A 22793-nucleotide genomic window follows, 5' to 3' on the forward strand; every position below is an offset into this window, starting at 1 on the left:
GATACATTGAAACCAATAAGTTGTAGGCAGGGACGTCATACAAAAGATGATTAAGGATAGAGGTGCAGAGAAACTGACAAAGAAACAAACGGAAAGACAGACAGACAGACAGACGTGAAGGAAGCAATCATGGTTAATCAATACTAAAGCAAAATCACTCGCTGTACACACATTGCGAAAAAGAACAAGACTCAAACATGGGACTTGCACTTTCACAGCAATTTTCACGAGAAAATGAAATTGCAGTTGGAAACAAACAAGGAGCATAAAAGTCTACAAAACACTGCGAGGACACACGGCGATCAATCTGTCACGGGATGTTGTACAATTCTCTGGAGAGACAGACGGCGAGAGGCCAGCAGGCTGAGCAGTGACTGCAGAGTGCAATTTTTGAGACGGGAATCGAATGTGGAGCAGCTCTGGCATCCAGCACGCTGACAGATAAGACGGAATACAAGGTTTGTCGTGCGGAGACTCATGCCAGCAGTAGTTTTTCTGGGCACAAATGGCCAGTAAATATCGATCATGGCGTTAAAACACCGTTCCTTCCTGACCTTGCAACTCCACAAATATGTGTTTGTCAGCCTTGCTGCCGCTGCTTTTGCTATTAATGGCGATGGCAAGGATGCTGGATTTCTGCATTCTCCCTTGCAGTTTTGGAACCACGCTAAAAGTGACCTGCAAAGTGTGTTCAAACCCGGCATTGAAATGGTCCAAATGAAAAATGAAACGTAATAATTAATTTCATAATTACTCAATTCTGCTTCTTCCAAGTGTAAGTCGGCATCACCTATTTTCCCTTGAAGGTAGAGGGAAACAAACTGTCCGATTTTTTTTTATTTATTTGATTTGTTGTGTGAAACATGGTTTTCGTGTAATGTGGGAAAAGGTTGGCCAGTGTTTGGTATCTCACAACATACTGTGTGCCGTGGGAATATCGGACACTTTGTTTCACGATGAAATGTGCGTGTCTTTCGCCAACATTAAACACTGCGAAACATCTTGGACGATGGGTAAAGGTGCGGCCGGGGCTGAAGTTCAGCGTTGTGAGAATTAGGAGGGATGAGGGACGATGAGGGCAAATACGTCTTTGTGAAGTCTGCTACCGAGTTGCAGGCTGTATCGCATGAAGAACAAAAGTTGTACGCAACACTTACACACATACATGTATATGCACGGAAGAGTTTTAACTCAGGTTTTCAATAAGGTCTCCTTGATGTGAATGAATATACGAATAAATGTCAGTGTGTTTGTGTATGTGTGTGTTCATCATGTCTCGTAGTCATTGTATGCACTTTACTGTTCTTGATAACTGGACTAAGCATGCGGCTCTAAGATGTAAAAAAAAACAAAACACAAACACAAGAACGGCACTCGGTAGACGCATACCTCCACGACACAATGCCTGATCCACGAGAACATATCAGACCCAACAGATTTTTGAAACATGCTATATATATCGTTTTTGGTCCTATCTCTCAATGATGAAGAATCACTTAAAAAATTTAGTAGTCAGATCCACATCCAGATCTTCACCAAAATCTAATCAGTTCATCCTTGTCACACACCCAACCTGCCCACAACTTTTTGAGATATCTTGCACACAAACAGACAAACAAACAAACAAGAAAGACGTCATACATAACGCGATACTTGCGAAGTCCATAAAACAAATCTGACCTCAAAAATAATTGGTGGCTGAAATCAATGACCAAATAGGCAACTCCTCTTCAAATTTCAAGACAGTGAGATGAAAATTGAGGAATATAGAAATACCACCTTAGTTGTTGACCTTGGGCCTATGTTGACCTTTTGGTCCATGTTGACCTCAAAAACAATAGGCTTCTTCCTTATGACAAACTCTACTATGTGGTGAAGTTTCATGAAGATTGGTTTAAAATTATGACTTGCAGGCGACAAACAGACAGACCGACAGACAAACAGACAATGAACAAAATTGACTGACCCATTTAGTTGAAAAATCTTTGATTTTGCAAGTAACAAACAGACAAACAGACAGAAAGGGGTGAAAATATAACCTCCTTCACCTTCAGTGAGGAGGTCAAAAGGAAAGAAATGTAATGTATTGAAACAAAGTATTGCATTGAGGCCTTTTTTTTTTTTATCAGTACGCCACCATTCCACTCCTTCTGCAGGCCCCTCTCTCGCAGCTCCGCTCCCATTCCATAGGTAGCTCACCAGAGCGGAGTTGACGGATTCTACTGGAGGGAACCGACAGCTCGATGGGCAAGAAGTCCTTGTACCAGGCGATGTGAGGTTCTGGCTGTCCACTTGCTGCACACAACATGGTGGCCGTGTGTGTCCGCTCCACAACTTTCAGCTGAGGGGACATGTCTATACGTGGGAAGCCTGGCGGAGCATTTTCCACTGGGGGACGACAAAAACAATGGAGGGAAACACAGCAGATAAAACAGTTTGGGATTAGAGAGATTGTGCAGTCTGGGACGTGAATGGTATACTTAAAGAGTTTTGACTCAAATTTTCAACTTCAACAGAGTCAATTTGTTACTCGACTCGGGATACACGATATACGTCAACACAAGAAGAGATTATTTTCAGGCTGGTGCTGTATCAAATTCCCATTTTCGATTTACAAGATAATTACACTGAACTTAATTTATCCCATTAAGTGAATCAATACATTTAGTGTTACTTAACAGACAGAATGTAAGTGCATATGATCCCAATACGCTAAACACTCACATCCTATATAATTCATTGGCAGCATCTATGGTTCCATGCCAACTTCTGATGATGATATCATATAGGACCCAGAGGAGGATGTAGAATTTTGAAAAGGGGGAGTGGAGGGGCCTGATATCCAGAGTGGTGCCCAGAGTGGCCCAGGAAGTGATGGCACTTCCTCCGACCTCAGTGGCTGTGTTGGCCTCATCTAACAGTCCTGCGTTGTGTTGCGTATATCTGGCTGTATGTCTACACGTGTGAGGTGTGTGTGTGGGTGTGTGTGTACGCGCGCTACACTACGAGCCTTAGATGATGTAAAAAAAAAAAAAGAAAAAAAAAGAAAAGGACAGCTTGCTCCATAATGAAACGCCCAGTGGATCACAGTCTTATCCTTCTCATAGTCATCCTACGACTTGTGGTTTAGCAGGCCTAATTAAAATGACACAATCAGACGGACAGAAAGCTGTAATAAACTTGTACTTCGCAATTAAACAATGAGTCTGATACACAGAACACAGACAGATTAGGACATTACACAGAAATATCCACATGAGAAAATAAATGTCGCTGCGACCATAACATCAAGTCAACATTTCCAAACAACACCAAACATACGACGCAAGGATAACAAATTCATAGGATACACACTAGGCATGCAAACCCTTAGCTCTAATTAATAAATGCTAATTTTACCATGTTCAAATGACCTTTTATGTCCGCTCGTCTTTCCTAATGTAAAAATAATTCCGTGGTGATAAGCGTGGTTAACCCTTTGTGGAACAGTTCGACGTGGTTAACCCTTCGTGGAGCGTATTATTGAACATTTTTGTTTCTTCTCACTTTTAAGACCGAAGCGGAGATGACGAGACAATTGCTTAATTCGTGAGATTATGGTCACTCAATTTTTAAAGTTTGTCATACTCACGAGAAATCAACATCATGGCTTATCTATATAATACATACTAAAAATATGCACTCAAAAGTCCACCCTGTATGCTACCGCCACCACCCTCCCCACACAATATGCCCCTTCCACCCCTCGCTCTGATCCTTCCTTTTTTTGCCCTCCCTTCCCACACTTCTCAATCTCATTGTTCCTTTTCTCAATTATCTTTCATTACATTATCCCTGCCAACTTCTTACTTGAGTAAACTATCCAACCTCAATTGCAGATGTTACTGTCGTAAAAAATAAATAAATAAATAAATAAAATCTGGAAAAAATATAAAGAAGAACATCCTGGTCGAGTTGGGTTCACTCCTGCCAAACAACATGTCATAACAGATTTAGGGTCTGCGACTGCATGTGATGTCATAATGCAACTAGGATCATGTCCAAACATACCCAAATGGACTGAGGTTGGGCAAATGAGTGGCTAAACAATGAAGACAATGGTCTCTTTCACCTCAAAGCACTGGGGAAGATTGCCGCATAAATACTGTCATCCATTAGGATAGCACGGACAAAAGGGCGAACAAAACGATCCACAAGCTCTGTATTTCTGTCCACTCAAATTGCCACAACAAAATGCATGGAGGTTTGTGCAACTATTGCAAAAAAAAAATGTCACTGATCCTCCCCCCCCCTCCCCAAACCATGCTCAGTCTAACACACGAGTGTTCACATAACACAATGTTCTGTGAGTGTAGCCCTTCATAAGGTCTCGATACACATTGCAGGCCATCATGAAAACAGGGAACCTCGACTCACCCATAAGGACCACTGGTCTCCGGTCATAAATGAAATTGTGGACATGATCGTATGCCCAATCCAATCTCAGTCCATGGCACGCTCCGGTGAAGGGCGTACGCACTAGTGGTTTGTAATAGTGAACAGCAAGTTGATGAGATGGGTTTTTTGACACTCCAAGTGAACGCTCGTACACCAGTGGCCTTCTGAAGGCACCAGATGCAATCCTGTCCTGTTGAGTGCTGACCAACACTAGACCTTGATTGACCTGCATTGTACACCTTCTGGATGGAGTTTCACGGTGTTGTTATTGTTCCCATGCCCTTCCCATGACATTGGAACGCAAACCAATTGGTGGGCACTCCCACAGGCTTTGCTTCATCTAACAATTATTTTGCTAAGTTCCTGTTTATTTAAATGTCATTGCTGAGTCATTGTCAAGGGACAAAGGTCCAAAATGTGTAAAATTGTCAGAAAATGGGATTAATAATCTGAAAAAGCTCGATTGCCATAAAAAAAAACTGTAGATTTAGTGTCAGCAAGAGGTGTGGCATTTCAGAGCATGCTGTCCTGTAAATGCTTACGTAAACCTGGTTCTCCACCGTGTGTTAGATTGTGGGTACAAGAAAAAAAAAATCCCATGTGTTATCAACAGAAAAGTGTGGGACTATGTGTGTTGGTACTGCAGACAAGTTATATATTTGGAATTAGATGCAAAATTAGCACTTCGAGAATAGGTTGGAATTCATTGATACATGATGGGCCAAACGGCCTTCTGTAATTAAGCTTCCTTGTGTTTGCACAAGTGAAGGATTATTCATTTATTAATTTATTAATTAATGAACCATGCCACTAAAGAGTGTGTTGGTTCAGCCAAAACAGTTTATTTTGCTGGGGTTATAATCCTGGACAGGTCACGACTCCAACGTAGGATCCTCGACTGAAGGTGCAGGAAGTTGAAGTTTAGCCATGGTGCCGGCCTGAGATCTCCAAGTCTTTGCGATGGAGAACATGGGATGTATAACGTCCATTAACTAATGCCAGCAGATGGAACACCCAGTTTAATGTCCATCTGAGGGACAGATGATGAAACACCAAGGAAAGAGGTATATTGTTGTCTCCTTTTCAATTGAGGCAAGACGGCTCAGAGGCAAGTGTGCATATCTCGAGGGCCTTGGCGATCCTGCCAGCCCAATATTATTCACCACACGGAAAATCAATCAATGTTATCGAATATATATATGTTGTTCATCTTTCGGCTGCTCCCGTTAGGGGTCGCCACAGCGGATCATCCGTTATTATCCGCATACTGATTTGGCATATGTTTTACGCCGGATGCCCTTCCTGACGCAACCCTGGTCGCCTCTTACGACACAGGGATCAGGATTTGGGTTTCGCCATGATTACGGGCTGCTCTACACCCTGCCCAGTGCAGATCCCCCGTCCTCAAGTGATCCTCCAACCCAAGCCTCCGAGTCGCCGGATTACAGGCGCACGCCACTACACCCGGTCGTTATCGAATATATATATATATATATATATATATATATATATATATATATATATATATATATATATATATATATATATATATATATTCAACATATTGTTACGGTTGTGGAAATTTACAGAACACCATACAGGTCCTTATCTCAGTTATTCATGTAAGTATGTGTTCAGGTAGATTTCCCCACCGTCGTCGAGTGGGTTTTTATTCGTATGACCGGGCTGTGATCTTTGAGATAGTGTTTTTCTTTTGCTGTCTTTATTTTGGAACAACCACCTTGACCACAACGCCCACCGTCCCACCATTACAACATCCAACCTTCCCCACAATCACCTCCTCCAAAATCACGACTTCCACAAAACATTAACTACAACCACCACGACCACACCACCATTACTACCACCAACCACAACAACCACCTCAACCACCAACCGCATCACCACACCACCGTGTTTCCACCTCAGCAATGGTTGCCAGAAGCCTGGATTCGTCGAAGCAAGCAGGCAGACGGCCCTCCCCCTTCCCCCTTCAGATGGCATCTCCGCCGGCCAACACGGACGATTCCACCCTGCGAGGCGGGAAAGATGCCAGTGGTGAAGGCCACAAACACTGCAGCGGTGAGGGGACCCCGATTTTGGTGGGAAAACGCCTCCTTCGGGAAGTTTCTCGCACGCGCTGGAAGAAGGGGCAGGAGGCGAGAGGGAGGCGTGGCTCTGTGATAAGATGGAGGCGCTGGATCGACGGGACGAGAGAAAAGGTCTGAGGTGTGCATGTGAGCAGACGGAAAGACGGGGTCTCTCTCTGATCGCGCGCGCTCGCTGGATAGCGCTGACTGGGTCACCTCAGGATCGTGAGCGAGGTGGCTCACTGGATCGAAGGCACTCTGAGTGGGTCGGTGGTCGTGACGGAGTCACCTTGGATCGTATGCGGAGTCGGATCGTGGAGGACATGAGCTCGGGGAACTCACCACACGGTCACGTTTTCCTTTTATTTATTTTTGGGTTTTTGTGTGTGTTTGTGGTGCCAGTCCTAAGTAAACCTGTTTAAGTGACTGTGAATAGTAATTATAGAGAACGGCTGCAGGCTTCCTTTTACTCAAACCTTCTCCCCTTTCCCCCTTCCCCCATTGCTCCGTTGCATTGTTTACGTGCCATGTGTAAATAAATGTGCCTGTCTCAATGTTGACCTGTTCGTGCGTCTTTTTCTCATTTGAGTTGCCATCGCTGCGTACGGGATTTTAGCTGGCTTTTTAATAGCCGATAAATAATGGGATCTGGCGGGGCTTGGTGATATACAAATCGGCAAATCGCAAACGGAGCGTGCTGCTTAGCGGCTTGTTTCCTAGCAGGTCCCGTCGAGGTGTAAATCCCTGGCATTTCTGTCTGCGCGCATAATTAGGTAAATCGACAATTCGGCGATCAGACCCTGTCGCGTGTGGACAGAATAGCTGGCTGATTTTCGGTGCGATTAAAGATACACCCGTAGCTGGATTTCGGCGTTGATCCGAAAGCTGCGACGAGGTTTGCCCGTTCGGTGGGCGAGAGCGGCCGCCATTGGCTAGAAGCAGTCGCCCGCACGCCGACGGGCGGGAAACCACAACAATATTAAACTAAGGAAGTATGCTGACTCTATGACACGACGATGTCAACAAGTACATAAACTACACCAACAAATCACCTCCAAACTAGGAGGCATCCGGATGGTCCTCAAGCCTTTGGAGACTGAGATCAAAGCCTATGGTCGCAAATCGATGAAAGCAGACATGTCGATCTAGATTTCGCCCTTCTTGTGGGCTCATCAGGACAACATACTGCTGGTGGTTTATTTGTGACCATATTAGGCTCATTGATATGACTGAATCGAACCCCCTAACTTGATAAAGACAACAGGGAACAGATCGAGTCCCATCACAGGGCTTTCTGCACGAAATTAGTACAAGTTTAAATATTTGACCTCGAGCACCAGCACGTGACCGGAAATGAGAATCTAAATAAAAACCGGACACGTGCCGAGGCTCGGGGTTTATTGGTCTGAGGAAGCCGGCTGTGAAGCTGGTGGAACGTCACCTGAAATTGGGTGTGCTCTTGCTTATCGCTCAACTTAGCGGAGTAGATCTAGTTTACTTTTGATTGGAAGCCCCTTCTTCTTCTTTAAAATTGTATAATCACAACCGCCCCAATCTTATACAAATAAATACATATCTAATATATGAAGCTCTTTATAACCATTGACTGACTGCCTCACTGACTCACTCACTGACTCACTAACTGATATTAAAGATCGGTAACTTCCAGGTGACGTAGAAAGTTGAAATTTTGCGCGCCGATGGACATCGAAGCCGATACGCCAAGAAAAATCACAGAACTGTTGGAAAACATCCGTAAATGAAAATATAAATAAATGAAGAAAAACATGAAAATAAATAAATGAATAATCAAATGTTGGTCAGCGACCCGAGACAATTGGGAAACACGGTTCGTATGTTGACACAATGTGTAAGCAAACCCTGCTATAGTGTGTGTATATATATATATATATATATATATATATATATATATATATATATATATATATATATATATATATATATATATATATATATATATATATATATATATATATATATATATATATATATATATATATATATATATTGTCGGATCCTGACAATCGCAGTTCCACTGTTCGCGAACACCGCACATTCACGGTTCAATTTGCGGCACTGTGTTTCGTGTATTCACGTTTTTTTTTTTCACATATTCGCGGTTTTTCTGACCTGCTTCTACATTTGCGGCCCTGCGCTTCACGTATTCGCGGTTATTTGCGGCTTTTCGTAGTCTTTCACTGGATTTTTGATTTTCTTTTTTGAATCACGAACTGCTGGGAATCTGTCCCCCTTTTCCCATTGAAATAATGCCTCAACATTCACGGCATTTTTCAGGAACGTATCCCCTGCGAATGTCAGGGTCCAACAGTCCTGTATATGCATGTACAATTGTACATATGACGACAAGTTTGGCCGTCGTCTGTACATTGCTTACCTCACTTCATTGTGTGCAGCAAGTTATTGAAATACAGTGGTGAGAAAAAGGTTGTGAACCCTTTAGAATTTTCTGTATTTCTGCATAAATTTGACCTAAAATGTGATCAGATCTTCATCTAAGTCCTGATAACAGATAAAGAGAACCCGATTAAACAAGTAGCACACAAAAAATATCTACTTCTTTTTCATTTATTTATTGAGCAAACTGATCCAACATTCAATTTCTTTGACAGAAAAAAAGTATCTGAACCTCTTGGTTAATCAGCTCAATTAAGGGGATAATTGCAGTCAGGTGTTTCAATCAATGGGATGAGAATCAGGAGTGAGTTTTGGTGGCCCTGCCCTTTGTGAAGAAAAATTAACTTTATTCGTTACCATTAGAGTCTGGTCTTCACCATACAGGCTTGTGGAAGGGTGTCAAAGAGATTCCTGAGGACCTCAGAAAAAGAGTTGTCGATGCTCATTGGTCTGGAAAGGGTTTCAAAACAATTTCTAAAGATATTGGGCTCCACCAAAAAAATTCAACACCATTGTTTCTCTTTCCAGGAGCAGTGGTCCAATGAAGATCACTCCAAGCGGAAGACGTGTAATAATCCAGGAGATCACAACGAACCCCAAGGTAACGTTTTAGGATCTGCAGGCCTCTCTCGCACTGGCTGTCAGTGTTCATGCGACAACCCTCAGGAAAACACTGAACAAGAATGGTGTGCATGGGAGGAAAGCAAGGAGGAAACCACTGCTCTCCAAGAAGAATATTGCCGCCCAAGTTTGCCAAAGACCTCCTGAATGATCCAGAAGGCTATTGCAAGAATGTTCTTTGGACAGATGAGTCAAAAGTGGAACTTTTTGGCTTAAATGAGAAATGTTATGTTTGGTGAAAACCAAACTACATTCCAACATCAGAACCTCTTCCTAAACGTGAAGCATGGTGGTGGAAGTACCATGGTTTGGGGCTGCTTTACTGCATCAGGACCTGGACGGCTTGCCATCATTGACGGAACCATGAATTCTGGATTGTACCGGCAAATTTTACAGGAGAATGTCAGGGTATCCATTTGAGAGCTGAAGCTGAACAGAAAATGGGTTATGCAGCAAGACAACGATCCTAAACACACAAGTAAATCTACAACGGAATGGTTGAAACAGAAGAGATTTTGCATTTTGGAATGGCCAAGTCAAAGTCCAGACCTTAACGCAAATGAGATGTTGTGGCAGAACTTGAAGTGAGCAGTTCATGCAAGAAAGCCCACAGATATCTCTGAGTTGAAGCAGTTCTGTAAGGAGGAATAGGCCAAAATTGCTCCAAGCCGATGTGCAGGACTGATCAAGAGTTCCAGGAAACGTTTGGTTGAAGTTATTGCTGCTCAAGGGGGTGTCACCAGTTACTGAATGTAAACGTTCACTTACTTTTTCTGACAAAGGAATTGAATGTTGGATTATTTTGTGTGCTATTTGTTTAATCAGGTTCTCTTTATCTCTTATTAGGACTTGGTTGAAGATCTGATCACATTTTTAGGTCAAATTTATGCAAAAATACAGAAAATTCAAAAGGGTTCACAGACTTTTTCTCACCACTGCACTTACTTACACTGATGTTTTTCCATAATCAAGAAATTCTAATTTGGTTTAAACCGTGAAGTTCCCAAATAACTCTTTCCACAAGCTTCCGCGTTGTGGCGAGTGAGGAATCGTGAAATATTTTGTTGGTGGAGACCAACAAATGGTGTCCAGCATGCCAGAATGGCTCGCTTTGACTTGTCACAATCTTGTTCAAAAAATAATTAACACCCTCTCACTTGATTCCAAATTAAGTTCCAATAAGCGTTGATTTGTCCTTTATCAATAAATGTCGTTGTCCTGCATGTGTTTTTTACTCATAAAAAAACTACACAACAAAACTTTCGACACTTTTGCTTTCATAGTATGTTCAAAGTTCAAACATGTCCGTATTTTCCTTAACATTTACAACTACAGACACGCGTTCATGCTACAGACATGAAGTTATTCATTTTTTCCAACTTACTTATCACAAATCGCCAATTTGTTTTTTTGTTGGCAGTCACAACTCTGGACATGCTGCTTCTCCTCGCTAGCCAACAATGGATTGAGTATTAGAACCTCAAACAGGAAGCCATGGGCAGTCGGTCTCTCTGGATATAGCTTATTTGTTCAACACAGCTTGGCATCTTTTTTCGCTCATCAAACTTTCATCCCTTTATATCTAAGGCCAACTTGTTACCTGGACAATATAATTCCTTTCTATGTGAAAGCAGTGCATTGTTCTCCAGGGTGTCTTCTTTTCAAAGCTTGCATTCCCAGGGAAATGTTCTCGGCCCAATCCTTTTTCTGATTTCCATAAATTACTTTTGGAACTTCTTTGGATAAACCCCAGTTTGACTTTACTGATGACTACACCTTGTGGAATAAATCGTTTCTAATCTTTCCAACAGACAGGCTGTGGCTAGTGAGGGGAGGGGGATGGGGTGGGGTTTGAGGTAGGAAATCCCTCATTCTCTTTTGGGTAAACACGTTCAGAGATGTAGTCACTGGATCCTCCAAGCTATACCTTTCTGAGGGAAACCAAGTTTCAAGGTTGGTCAAGAGAGGCAGATGCCCCACAGTGAAATCATCCAGTCAGGTCATTCTTTATCAACCTCAGCCTCACACAGCAAAGGCATAAGGAGCTCCAAGGGGTTTATTTCCTTACTTCCAGTCAGAATCCTGGCATTATATCCAGCACTTCTTAATGCTGTAGCAGGTCAAAGCTCCGAGGATCAATATCTTGTCCAAAGTGGATACTGAGACTTGGTGCATATACTCCTCTGCCACTGACAGTTTATTTTGGACCTCTTTTTTTGACCTTTATTCTGGTCTTGTACCATCAGCACTTCCGATGATGTCTCACTAGAGCAAAACTTAACCAGAGAGTTCACAAAACATCTTATTCCATACAGTGCTTAAGTATAAAATTCAACTGAAATAAAATAATGATTTCAAAGGTCATCTTAGAAAAATTAATCGTGGTAGTTTACCACCATTGTTGCAGTGGCAATTACATCACCCTCTCTCACCATGTTACACGAGTTATTCATGCCTGTTGTTTGTATCCTTTATGACGTCCTTAAAAACAGTAAGTTTCCTGTTTGGAATGATTTTAAGTTTTGTTGACTGCCAGACAGGCAGACATAGTAAAAATATTATCTCACTCCTCTCTGCTCACGTGCGATCAGGACAAATTCAGAGTAAAGTACTGCGAAACGGCAGGCTAGTTTTCCGATTCATGTTCAAAATGTAACATTCAATTGAAATTAAGTTGTTCTTCGATCGTAAACTGACGCTTGTGGACCGTCGGATTAATAGAAGTCAACCAATTGCTTAACCCTGCATCTTGCTTCATGTGCACAGGGTAACAATCATCCAACCGATTCCTAATCGTCTCCATCAATCCAGGTTAACTTCATACTTATTTTCTCACCTCCATTCATTCCTCCTCATTTTCTACCATATGTGGAACAATCAATATTTTAGCTTGTTCAATCTGCTTCCTCTCTTTTGTCATTAAAGTTTCAGGTGACATTATCACTTTATATAAAGTCTTATCAAATCAATGTTGCCTTCTCAGTTTTATGACTCTTCCCAGTTTTTCTTTACCTCCAATGTCATTCCTTCTAGCTGCCCTTTTCAGTGTGAGAAGAATAACAACATATCTAGAGTTGAGTAACCAGGAGAGAGGTAGTCAGTGATCAGACCACTGGAGAAGAGAAGAATGTTAGCAATGAGCATGGAAGCTATTACTTAATTTATGACTCAAGAAATACAGCAACTATGCTTAATACAAAAAAAATCAATGCAAATAGAACAACAAGGTAGGTTGTTCCTTAAATCTGGTAGTTCATAAATAGAAATAAAATTATCAGGAAATGAGTCCATCGAATCCGATAAAATGCAACACTTGCTTCCGGTGACATTTCTATTCCAGCTGTAAAAGTATTTAAGAGTATTTCAACAACACAAAAAGAAGGGAAGAAAACAAATACGAACCACAAGACAGAAACAAATTAAATATGGAGGGAAATATATATATATATATATATATATATATATATATATATATATATATATATATATATATATATATATATATATATATATATATATATATATATATATATATATATATAACAGTAAACTAGGCGTAAGTCGTCACCATCGGGACCGAGAAAAAAGTGACGACTTAGAAATGTGACGACTTACGCTTATGCGAACATTCATGATGACTGTGGGGTGAAGGATGAAGTCGCGCGTGGCCTGGACACATATTATATGTGTGAGAGCCGGCTATTGTACCAAAAGGAAAACACAATCCTCGGGGCATAGGTGGGGGTGAGTTGGTGAGTTGGAAAGTGATCAAGCAAAGATGGAATTCATGAATCAGTTTATCAAAAGTAAAGATAATGAACAACTCTGTAAGACAACTCGAATACCATCGGTGATGGTATGGTGACAAATTACATGACACACAGTCATCGTGTTGATGATTACCACTCAATGCCTATGTGTAAGTGAGCGCGGTAATGTACAAAACAAGCCAAGATAAAACCATGATCGGACTTCAACACTAAGCTCGATCGATCCTTTACTTCTTCGTGAAGTAATCCGTTATGTTTGATTGCCTCAAACTCTTGGGCATCTGGTGCATGAGAAAGGATTCAAACCGGTCATTGTATTCCATAATGTTGGCTGGGCAATCCTCCACCGAAAGACAGTATCGGCTGAATATTTGGCCGAATCGGCCGAAACCGAATATTTGGCTGAGCCGACATTTGCCGAAACCAGATGATGAGCACGTCATCGACATCTTCAAAGGACACACATTTCACGCATTTCACACTTCGCACCGGCCTCACGATCTTCTCCACTTGTCCAAATATCTTGCCCTTATTCTTCAAGATATCGTTCAATGTCTGCCGTTTGATGTCCAACTTCTCAGCTATGTCTGTTTTCTTCATCAGTGGATTTGCCTCACAAAACTGGATAATGTCGTATTTTTCTTGGTAGGTTTTAGTTGTAAGCTTACGCTTAGTCGCCATTGTCCTGCCTGCAGTGCGATCAACGTGTGTACGCAGTTATAAATAGCCTATCACTGGCGGTGTACACCGATGAGCGAGCATCACCATTCCATGAAATCGGGCTTCTCACGAGGCAGCAGTTCCGTGTGACGAGTTAGGAGTGGTAATTTACTTGAGTTTCCATTACGTGGGAATGGACAACATCTGACGACTTAGACGAAGTGACGACTTACAGAGGGATGACCCTTTATTCATAGGGACTTAACATGAGATAAATTCGGGACTTTTTGACGCTGCCGACTTACACCTAGTCTACTGTATATATATATATATATATATATATATATATATATATATATATATATATATATATATATATATATATATATATATATATATATATATATATATATATATATATATATATATATATATATATATATATATATATATATATATATATATATATATATATATATATATAGGCAGGTTGCTTCATGCTAGCAAGTGCAATTGTAAACAAAGATCCAGAATCCGTATTGTTTTAACATTACATGGTGGTGGACTGCATCTTAAAAATAAGATAACAAGAAAGAACAATTAGAGGTTGCAGACAGTCACCGGGCCTTGTTTTGTGTGGTGTATTTTGTGTGGAAAATAAATAGAAGGATGTACTTAATGGAAGGTCGTTGATTGCAAATTAAAGATCTAAATGCTCCAGTTGTAAATGCATAAAGGTCAAAGGTCTGACAAGTTGTAAAGGTCAAATGGTCTGAAGGTCTTAAGGTCAAAAGGATTAAAGGTGGAAAGGTGTGAAAAGGTCGAAAGGACTGAAAATGTCTAAAGGTCGAAAGGTTGAAAGGTCAAAAGTTGTAAAGGTTGAAAGGTTGAAAAGACAAAAGGTCTGAAGGTTCATAAAAGGTCAAAGGGGTCTAAAGAGTGCAATTTAAGGTCTAAAGGGTTGTAATTGTCTGAAGGGATCTAAAGGGTCGAAAATGTCTAAAATGATCTCGAGGTCAAAGGGGTCTTAAAATAGGGTATTTAATAGAGGGTATTAAAGATTTGAAAGGTATGAAGGTCTAAAAGTCTAAAGGGTAGAAAGGAGTCTAAATGTCTTCGGGGTTATAAAGGGTCTAAGAGGATCTGAAGGGTCTTCGAGGTTTAAGGGTTCTAAAAGGTGCAAAAGGTCCAAAGGGTCTTAGGCGTCTTTTGGGTCCCCCAGGTCGTTTGAGTGTTTTGGGTCCTCTGGGTCTTCTGGGTTCTCAGGGTCTATTGGATCCTTGGGGTTTTGGGGTCTTAAAGGGTCGAAATGGTTTTAGGGATATTAAAGGGGCTTGGGGTTCTTAAAGATCTAATGTAATTCAGACACATACATACCTACATTCTGTGTGGACGAACAAACAGACAGACAAACAAACGGGCCTAAATGCAATACCCAATCCCTGTCGAGGGCAACTAGAACAGCACTTAGCCGTGCGCGTACTTCGGCCAAGCGAAACAGTTTACGTTTTGTAGCCCACTCATAATAATAGGTGGGCAGATCTGCATCCAGACCTTAACCAAAACCGAATCAACTTGTTATTGTCACACACCCAAGTTGTCAACAAAGTTTCGTCCAAATTCGTCTATAACTTTTTGAGATATCCTGCTCACAGGCAAGCAGATAGAAAAACAGAAAGAGCGGTGAAAACATAACTTCCATCCACCTTCGGTGGTGGAGGTAATAACACGAAAAGAGAAAGGTAAAGTTAAGATTGAGCACATTGAAATAAAAAAATGGGTGAGAACAGACAATTTAGATTTTGGAAAGCAAAGGGTTGGTCAGTTAAGCTGATTTAGTTGAGCTAAAAAGTGTTAAATAGCCTGAAAAATGAACGCAATACTAAAGGAGTAAAATATTGAAAGAACATGAATTGTCAGATTGAATAAATGCATGGTGCATGTAGATTACAGACATGCACAAAAATGTCTACAGTAAACAATAAAACATGCAGAACTGCCGATAGCTCGGCTGCAATATTCCCTTGTCACAAGTCGAAGCCCAGGGGGTCAGGTTTGGGACTAGGGCTTGCTCTGTTGGACAACCAGTGCCTTGAGACTGCTAATTGGAACGACATCGCCGGCTCTGGGGGAGATGCCAGCATCTGCAATTGCTCAATGCATCCAAATATAGATCCTGTAGAGATCCATAAGGGCCCAGCACAGGCAAATATAGATCACATAGAGGTGCAAGTAATCGTCTGGGGTAGAACCTGAGGTTGTGTTGTGTACAGTGGGAGTGTGTCCCAAGTGATTATATATATATATATATATATATATATATATATATATATATATATATATATATATATATATATATATATATATATATTCATTCCAGATTTTGTGCTTTTGAGTTTCAAAATTTTGTCATGGCAGTTTTTTTGTGAGAAACAATTGTTATAACAGCCAATTTAATGATTAAATAAGGCACAGTAGACACATAGTTTTGAAATGATTTGCATGCGCCTTGTGCTGTAACAATTATATTCTAATTGGTTATTATTAAATTTAATTGCAGCTGCTTTCCCAGTGATTAAAGGAAGATGTTTCCTTTAACAATCCACATAATTGTTTCAAATATGGGATTGAAGCAATAAAATTGTGGTTATGTCATCATTTGATTTGTCTGGAGTTTTCCTTTTGGGTTGTTATTATTCTGTTATGTACACATATACATATATTTATGTTTGTATAATTATAACCATGAATATTATTCTGTAAAAAATATCGTTAGAAATGCAATACGGTAATACAATTATTTATTTATTTACTTTGGTGATGTTCACAGCGACGTCTGCCACATTCAATCTTTCTACTACATCTGAGCAGAAATTCATGAAATAACTAAAATCAGAGGGTTGAAAGGACATCATAGTGATGGAGCCAAGAAGAGAACATTAGCTGAGCTCATAAGAGTAGAAGACACAGCAAACTAGAAGGGCACTCATCAGAGCACATACCTCCGCCACACAATTCCCGATTCACTTGAACATATCAGGCCCATTACATTTTTGAAATATCGTGCTATATATCATTTTTGACCCCATATCTCAATGGTGAAGAATCATCTAAAAAATTCTCGTTCTCGGATCCGGATCCAGATCGACAACAAAATCTAATCAGTTCATTCTTATCACACACCCAACCAGTCCACAAAATTTCATCCGAATTTGTTCCAATTCTTTTTGAGTTTTCCTGCACACAAACAAACAAACAAACAGACAAACAGGAGTGAAAACATAACCTCCTTCGACTTTCGGTGGCAGAGGTAATAAACATTTACAAGCCTTATACAACAAGGTTGGCGAAGGTCGGATGAACATCAGAACACTTAGCTCAAGGCGTTGGAAGCAAGAGTTAAAATCCCAGGTAGAATGTTAATTTATTCATCGTCTCCTAATATCCACGGTAAAACACAGCGATTTGTCCTCACGTCTGTGTCCTGTGTTTAATATCTCGAGAAGATCCTCAATGAGACTTAAACCACAATTAAATTGCAAAAACTGCGCTGTACAAGTGGGAGAACAGAACAACAAATCAACAGAGATAGGAAGACAGCTGAGTGGTGAGAAGAGGGTAGAGATATGTAGTAATGACGCCAGTGAGATCGTCTGCATGAAGGATAACGGACAGAGTTGTGCGTTGTCTTGAAGGAGCCGGAGGAAGGGATATCGATCGAACGAAAGTCAAATGGTAGTGAGACGTTGGTTGTGATCGTGCTCGGAGCAAATGATACAGGGAAAGTTTACTTGGCGATTTGAAAAACAAATACAGTTTATTTGGTGGCCGACTGAAAGCAAAGGATTGTGAGGGTAATGTCTTCTGGTATTCTTCCAAGAATAGGAAAGGGAATATAACTTATTCATTGAGAGATACCGTAGATGTCAACCTCTGGTTGGAAGAATGTTGTCGGCAGCAACTGTTTTGCGTTTAGGAAAAAAATGGGAATCATTTTTAGGGAGTGTTTCTATTTCAGCAGCAAAGGGGGCATTTCCAGAATTCATGTGAGAATTATAACTTTCTAGGCAAGAGGAGGGTAAAGAGGCTAAAAAAAAAGGAGGAATTGCAACTGAAAACATGATTGGTGAAGGATGGTAGGCAAGAAAGAATAATTAAAGTTAAAAAAATGTTCTTCACTAATGCCAGGAGACTAAGTAACAGGATGGAGGAGCTTAAAGCTAAAAGTACATCGCAAGAAATACAATGTAGTTGCAGTAAGTGACACTTAGTTTCATGAGAAAATTTGAGGAAGAGGATGAGAAGGCTACAATATGTACAGGTATGATAGGAAAGAGAAAATAAGAAGTGCAGCAATCGAGGTAAGACGGCATTGTGTCGAAAGAGAGGGGTGATACGAAAGGAGGGAATTAATGTCGAGGAATCTGTCGGGATAGAGATTAGAGCACAAAAGAACAGCAAGGTACTAATGTGATGCTTTTATAGGACTTCTGGTATGAGGGTAGGGCAGGGTAGAATGATTCACAAATAATTCAGAGAAACATGTAGTAAGGGAAGGGTATTGATAATAATGGGAGATTTTAATTTGCCAAGGATAAAAAGGGCATAGAAACAGGGACAGGGCAAAGCACATAAGGAATTTCTGGATATAGTTCAGGAATTATTTTTCAGGCAGTTTGTAGATGAGCCCATGAGGGTGAGTGCAGTGTTAGACTCTCTTTTTCAGTAATGATCCCAATACAGTGGAAGAAATTAAAGTAGGAGAGCAATTTAGGGACAAGTAATAAAAACAAATAACTATGACACTCGGTAGAGCGCATACCTCCGCCAGGCTGAACAGTTCACGTTTTGTTTCCCACTGAAAGGCGGGATCTGCATCCAGACCTGAACCAAAATCGAATCGGCTTCTTTTTGTCATCTAACCAATTCATCTACCTCGTTTAGAAGTAATCCGTCCACAACTTTTTGAGATATCCTGTGCACAGGAAGACAGACAAACAAACAGACAGACAGACAGAAAGGGGTGAAAACATAACCTCTGTCAACCTTCAGTGGCAGAGGTAATACTATGAGTTCCCTCACAAAGAATTTCAACACAGGAGGCAATTGGGATCTCGTTAAGCCGATAAAATAACTGCCAACCTATGGTTGTGTGTCTGTGCTCTATGGTTATTAAATGCTGAACATCAAGCAAGGAGGCAGCACATATCATTTTTCAAGTCTTTGGTATGATTTGGCAGGGGTTGGGTTTGAACTGCCGAGTGCAGACCTCCCAGACTCAGAGAAGATGTTCAAGCCATTACACTACCATGTCTGGTCTGCCTGTTGTGCCACTGGATATAGTGTGTGCAAGTATTCTGTTGAGAGTTAGAGTTCAGGATGGCAGAGTAAGACAGTTAGATTTCATGAAGACAAACTTTGAGAGTATGAGGCAAGATTACAGTGCCTTCAGAAAGTATTCACACCCATCAACTTTTGTCACATTTCATTGTGTTACAGCCTGAATTAAAAAATATATTGTTTAATTTTATGTCACCGATCTACACGAAATACCCCATAATGACAAAATGAAAAAATGTTTTTACAAATCTGTCAGGGGTGGGGTAATACACGCACAGTGGGGGTTTCCTTCCCTTTGGTGTACGAAAGCTGTTCGCGATGCCGAACCCAGAGCATTCTCTAACGACAACAACCCAGGGTCATGAACGAATGGATCTTTGTCAGTTGGTGTCTGTGACTTCCGAGTGATGTGACAGCGTAACGTTTTAAAAACTTGCATTTCAAATGAACAGATACAAAGTCAAATGAGAAAGTTCACCATTACATGCAATGTCCAACTCCGATTCCAGCATCAAGTTGTTTCTTCCGCCCAGTGTCCCAGTCTTGCCGGCACAACTCACGTGTGTTCACCTCATCCTCCATGGCTGTCGATTCTTCAATTTCCGGCATGGTGCACTCTCTCGTACGCTAGCCCATCCAGGTTGATTTCAAGAGCTCAAAGGAAGTCTTTCCCGGTACACAATCTGAATGAGCTTTTATCAACCTCATAATAATCAGCTCCATGCATTAACAACCGCTTTGGACATTAACACCTTGTTCATTCATCAGAGTTAAATAGAGTACGGGACAATCAAAACTCACTTCTTGTCTCATGTCTGTCTGTCTGTCTGTCTCTCTCTCTCTCTCTCTCTCGGGTTTATATAGTATCACAGAACAATCTTGTGCCTTCCAGCAAATGCGATTCTAGTCCGTACTGGAAGTTTCCTTTGGAAATGTTCCAGCATCTTCACGCATCTCACCAGGCATTCTACAGAACAATACTACCATCTACAGTTAACATTAGCTCATTACATCAAGCAGTTGATATTACAATTTACCAATGTGTGTTAAACTAAACTTATAACATATAACCATCATTTTTATAGTGCTGAGACATCGCGCTGTTATATAATTGGCTATTCTGTCCTGTGTCTTCTGTCACACTTATGGCCACGTACGTCCCTATGATCTGAGGGCTATAAATATAAATTTGTCCAACGTCACAATTCTTCCCATCATGCATGCTAATTCACCGCGTCTACATTTAAATTTTATAACTGCAAAATTGTTTCATCATTCTTAACCTCGACTTTTACTGCCCCCAGCCGCGCGATATCGAAGTATTCGCTTCTTGTTAATCGTTCATTTACCGGCATTTACTAACGTGTACAACATCTAGCTTACAACTGACAAAATTCATTAAAAATGAAAAGCTGAATTGTCTTGCTTCAATAAGTATTCAACCCCCTGAGTCAATACTTTGTAGAAGCGCCTTTGGCAGTGATTACAGCTTCAAGTCTTCTTGGGTATGTCTGTATCAGCCTTGTATGTCTCTGTGAGCTTTGCACATTTTGATTTGGGGATTTTCTCCCATTATTTCTTGCAGATTTGCTCAAGCTCCGTCAATGTGCATGAGGAGTGTCTGTGAACAGCAATATTCAGGTTTTTCCAAAGATTCTCAATGGGATTCAAGTCTGGGCTTTGGCTGGGCCACTCAAGGACTTTCACGTTCTTGTTCTGAAGCCATTCCAGTGCTACTTTGGCTTTATGCTTGGGGTCATTGTCCTGTTGGAATGTAAATATTCACCACAGTCTCAGGTCTTTTGTACTCTGAAACAGGTTCTCCTCAAGGATTTGCCTGTATTTTGGCTCCATTCATTGTTCCCTCTATCCTTACAAGTCTCCCAGTCCCTGCCGGTGAAAAGCATCCCCATAGCATGATGCTGCCACCACCATGCTTCTTGGTAGGGATGGTGTTAGATGGGTGATGAGCTGTGCTCGGTTTCTGCCAGACGTAGTGCTTTGCATTCAGGCCAAATAGTTCAATTTTCATCTCATCAGACCACAGAATATATCACCTCGTGCTTTCAGAGTCTTTCCCATGCCTTCTTGCAAACTCCAGGTGTGTTGTCATGTGCCTTTTTCTCAGAAGCGGCTTCCATCTGGCCACTCTCCGATAAAGCATAGCTTTGTGAAGTGCTGCAGAGACCGTTGTCCTTCCGGCAGAAACAGTTTGGAAAGGTAAGAGGATAATACGCATCTGAGAGTGCTGAACAAGCTTGGCAGAGCAGGTAAACCTGATTTAAACAATATTTTTTAACAGCTCATTGTGGGTAGCAGAGGTATTGGAGGATTGGAGGGGAGGAAATGTAACATTATCTAAGAACGGATCCTCAGAGAGGAGCTACAGACCATATGCTAGTTTTGAGAGACATTCATTCGAGATGAGATGGGGAATCATTTCGAAAAGTTGTAGCTAATTAAAGGCAGTCGGAATGAATTAAGTAAATGATGTCATGTTTAAGTTTATTGAAGTTCGGTGAAAAAGTTTCTGATTGGGTGAATGAGGGAAGTGCAATGCATGTAGTATATGATGAGACTTTTGGAAGGCATTTGATAAGGTACCACGTGCAAGGCCATTAGCTATGGTTAGGGTTTACGGAGCCTCGTGTTGGGTGGCTTGTGATCTTAGAGTCCTAAGTTTGAGCCCCGTTTGCCACTGAATTAACACCGGGTGGGGTTGACTCAGCCTGTCATCCTTCCGAGGTCAGCGAAATGAGTACCAGTGTGTACTGGTATAAGGACACAGCATCAGCAGCATCGTTGCGCCACAACAAAACAATAGCTACATGGCGGCCAAGCTGCCATATGCAAGAAATAGATGAAGAGCTTATGGAATGCTTGATAGAATACCTTACTGGATTGAAAACTGGCTTAATGTAATGAAAGAAAGAGTGGCTGTGAGTAAGAGGCTGTATGGCTTGTTGGATGCAAGTAATTGGGTACCTAAGGGATTGGTAGCGGGACCCTTATTATTCATAATTTAAAACAATGAGTTGGATAATGGGGTTAAGAGTCGAATTTCCAAATTTGCAGATGACATAAAACTCGGAGGTAAAATGGATAGCAGAGAGGGTGGTGATCAGATTCAAGAAAGTCTCGATACTTTATTAGATTGGATAAAGGATTGGCAGATGCAATTTAACAAAAAGAAATGTAAGGTTCTGCAGATGGGTAAGAATAATGAAAATAGGAACTACATGATGCAAAGGACAGATTTGGAGCGTGTCACCAACTATAATTATCTGGGGTCGGAGTAAATATGGGGTGGGGAATAGAGGGAAGGGGGGGTGGGGGTTAAGCAGACAGCATACTGTATATAATTGAATCCAATAAGGTTTTTGGTTATATTTGCCGGGTCGTCAATTATAAATTAAGACAGGTGGCATGAATACTACAC

At 41.0% G+C, this 22793-nt stretch overlaps 1 protein-coding gene across 5 annotated transcripts in view; it reads right to left on the reverse strand.

Moving 5' to 3' along the window:
- The window catches only part of LOC147016666 (receptor-type tyrosine-protein phosphatase S-like), a 643261-nt gene that overhangs the window by 339743 nt on the left and 280725 nt on the right, over positions 1-22793 (reverse strand). For 4 of the 5 annotated variants that reach the window (XM_085845560.1, XM_085845558.1, XM_085845559.1 and 1 more), the window contains one exon: positions 2200-2388. In XM_085845560.1, the coding sequence (XP_085701686.1) occupies positions 2200-2388 (189 nt within the window). Of the gene's footprint in view, positions 1-2199; positions 2389-4416; positions 4599-22793 lie in introns of those variants that run through there. The other variant, XM_085845561.1, reaches the window with a different exon arrangement.

The sequence above is a fragment of the Eptatretus burgeri genome, chromosome 11, assembly GCF_056783735.1.
Source record: "Eptatretus burgeri isolate ZD-2024b chromosome 11, Ebu_testis_v1, whole genome shotgun sequence".
Classification (NCBI taxonomy): Eukaryota; Metazoa; Chordata; class Myxini; order Myxiniformes; family Myxinidae; genus Eptatretus; species Eptatretus burgeri.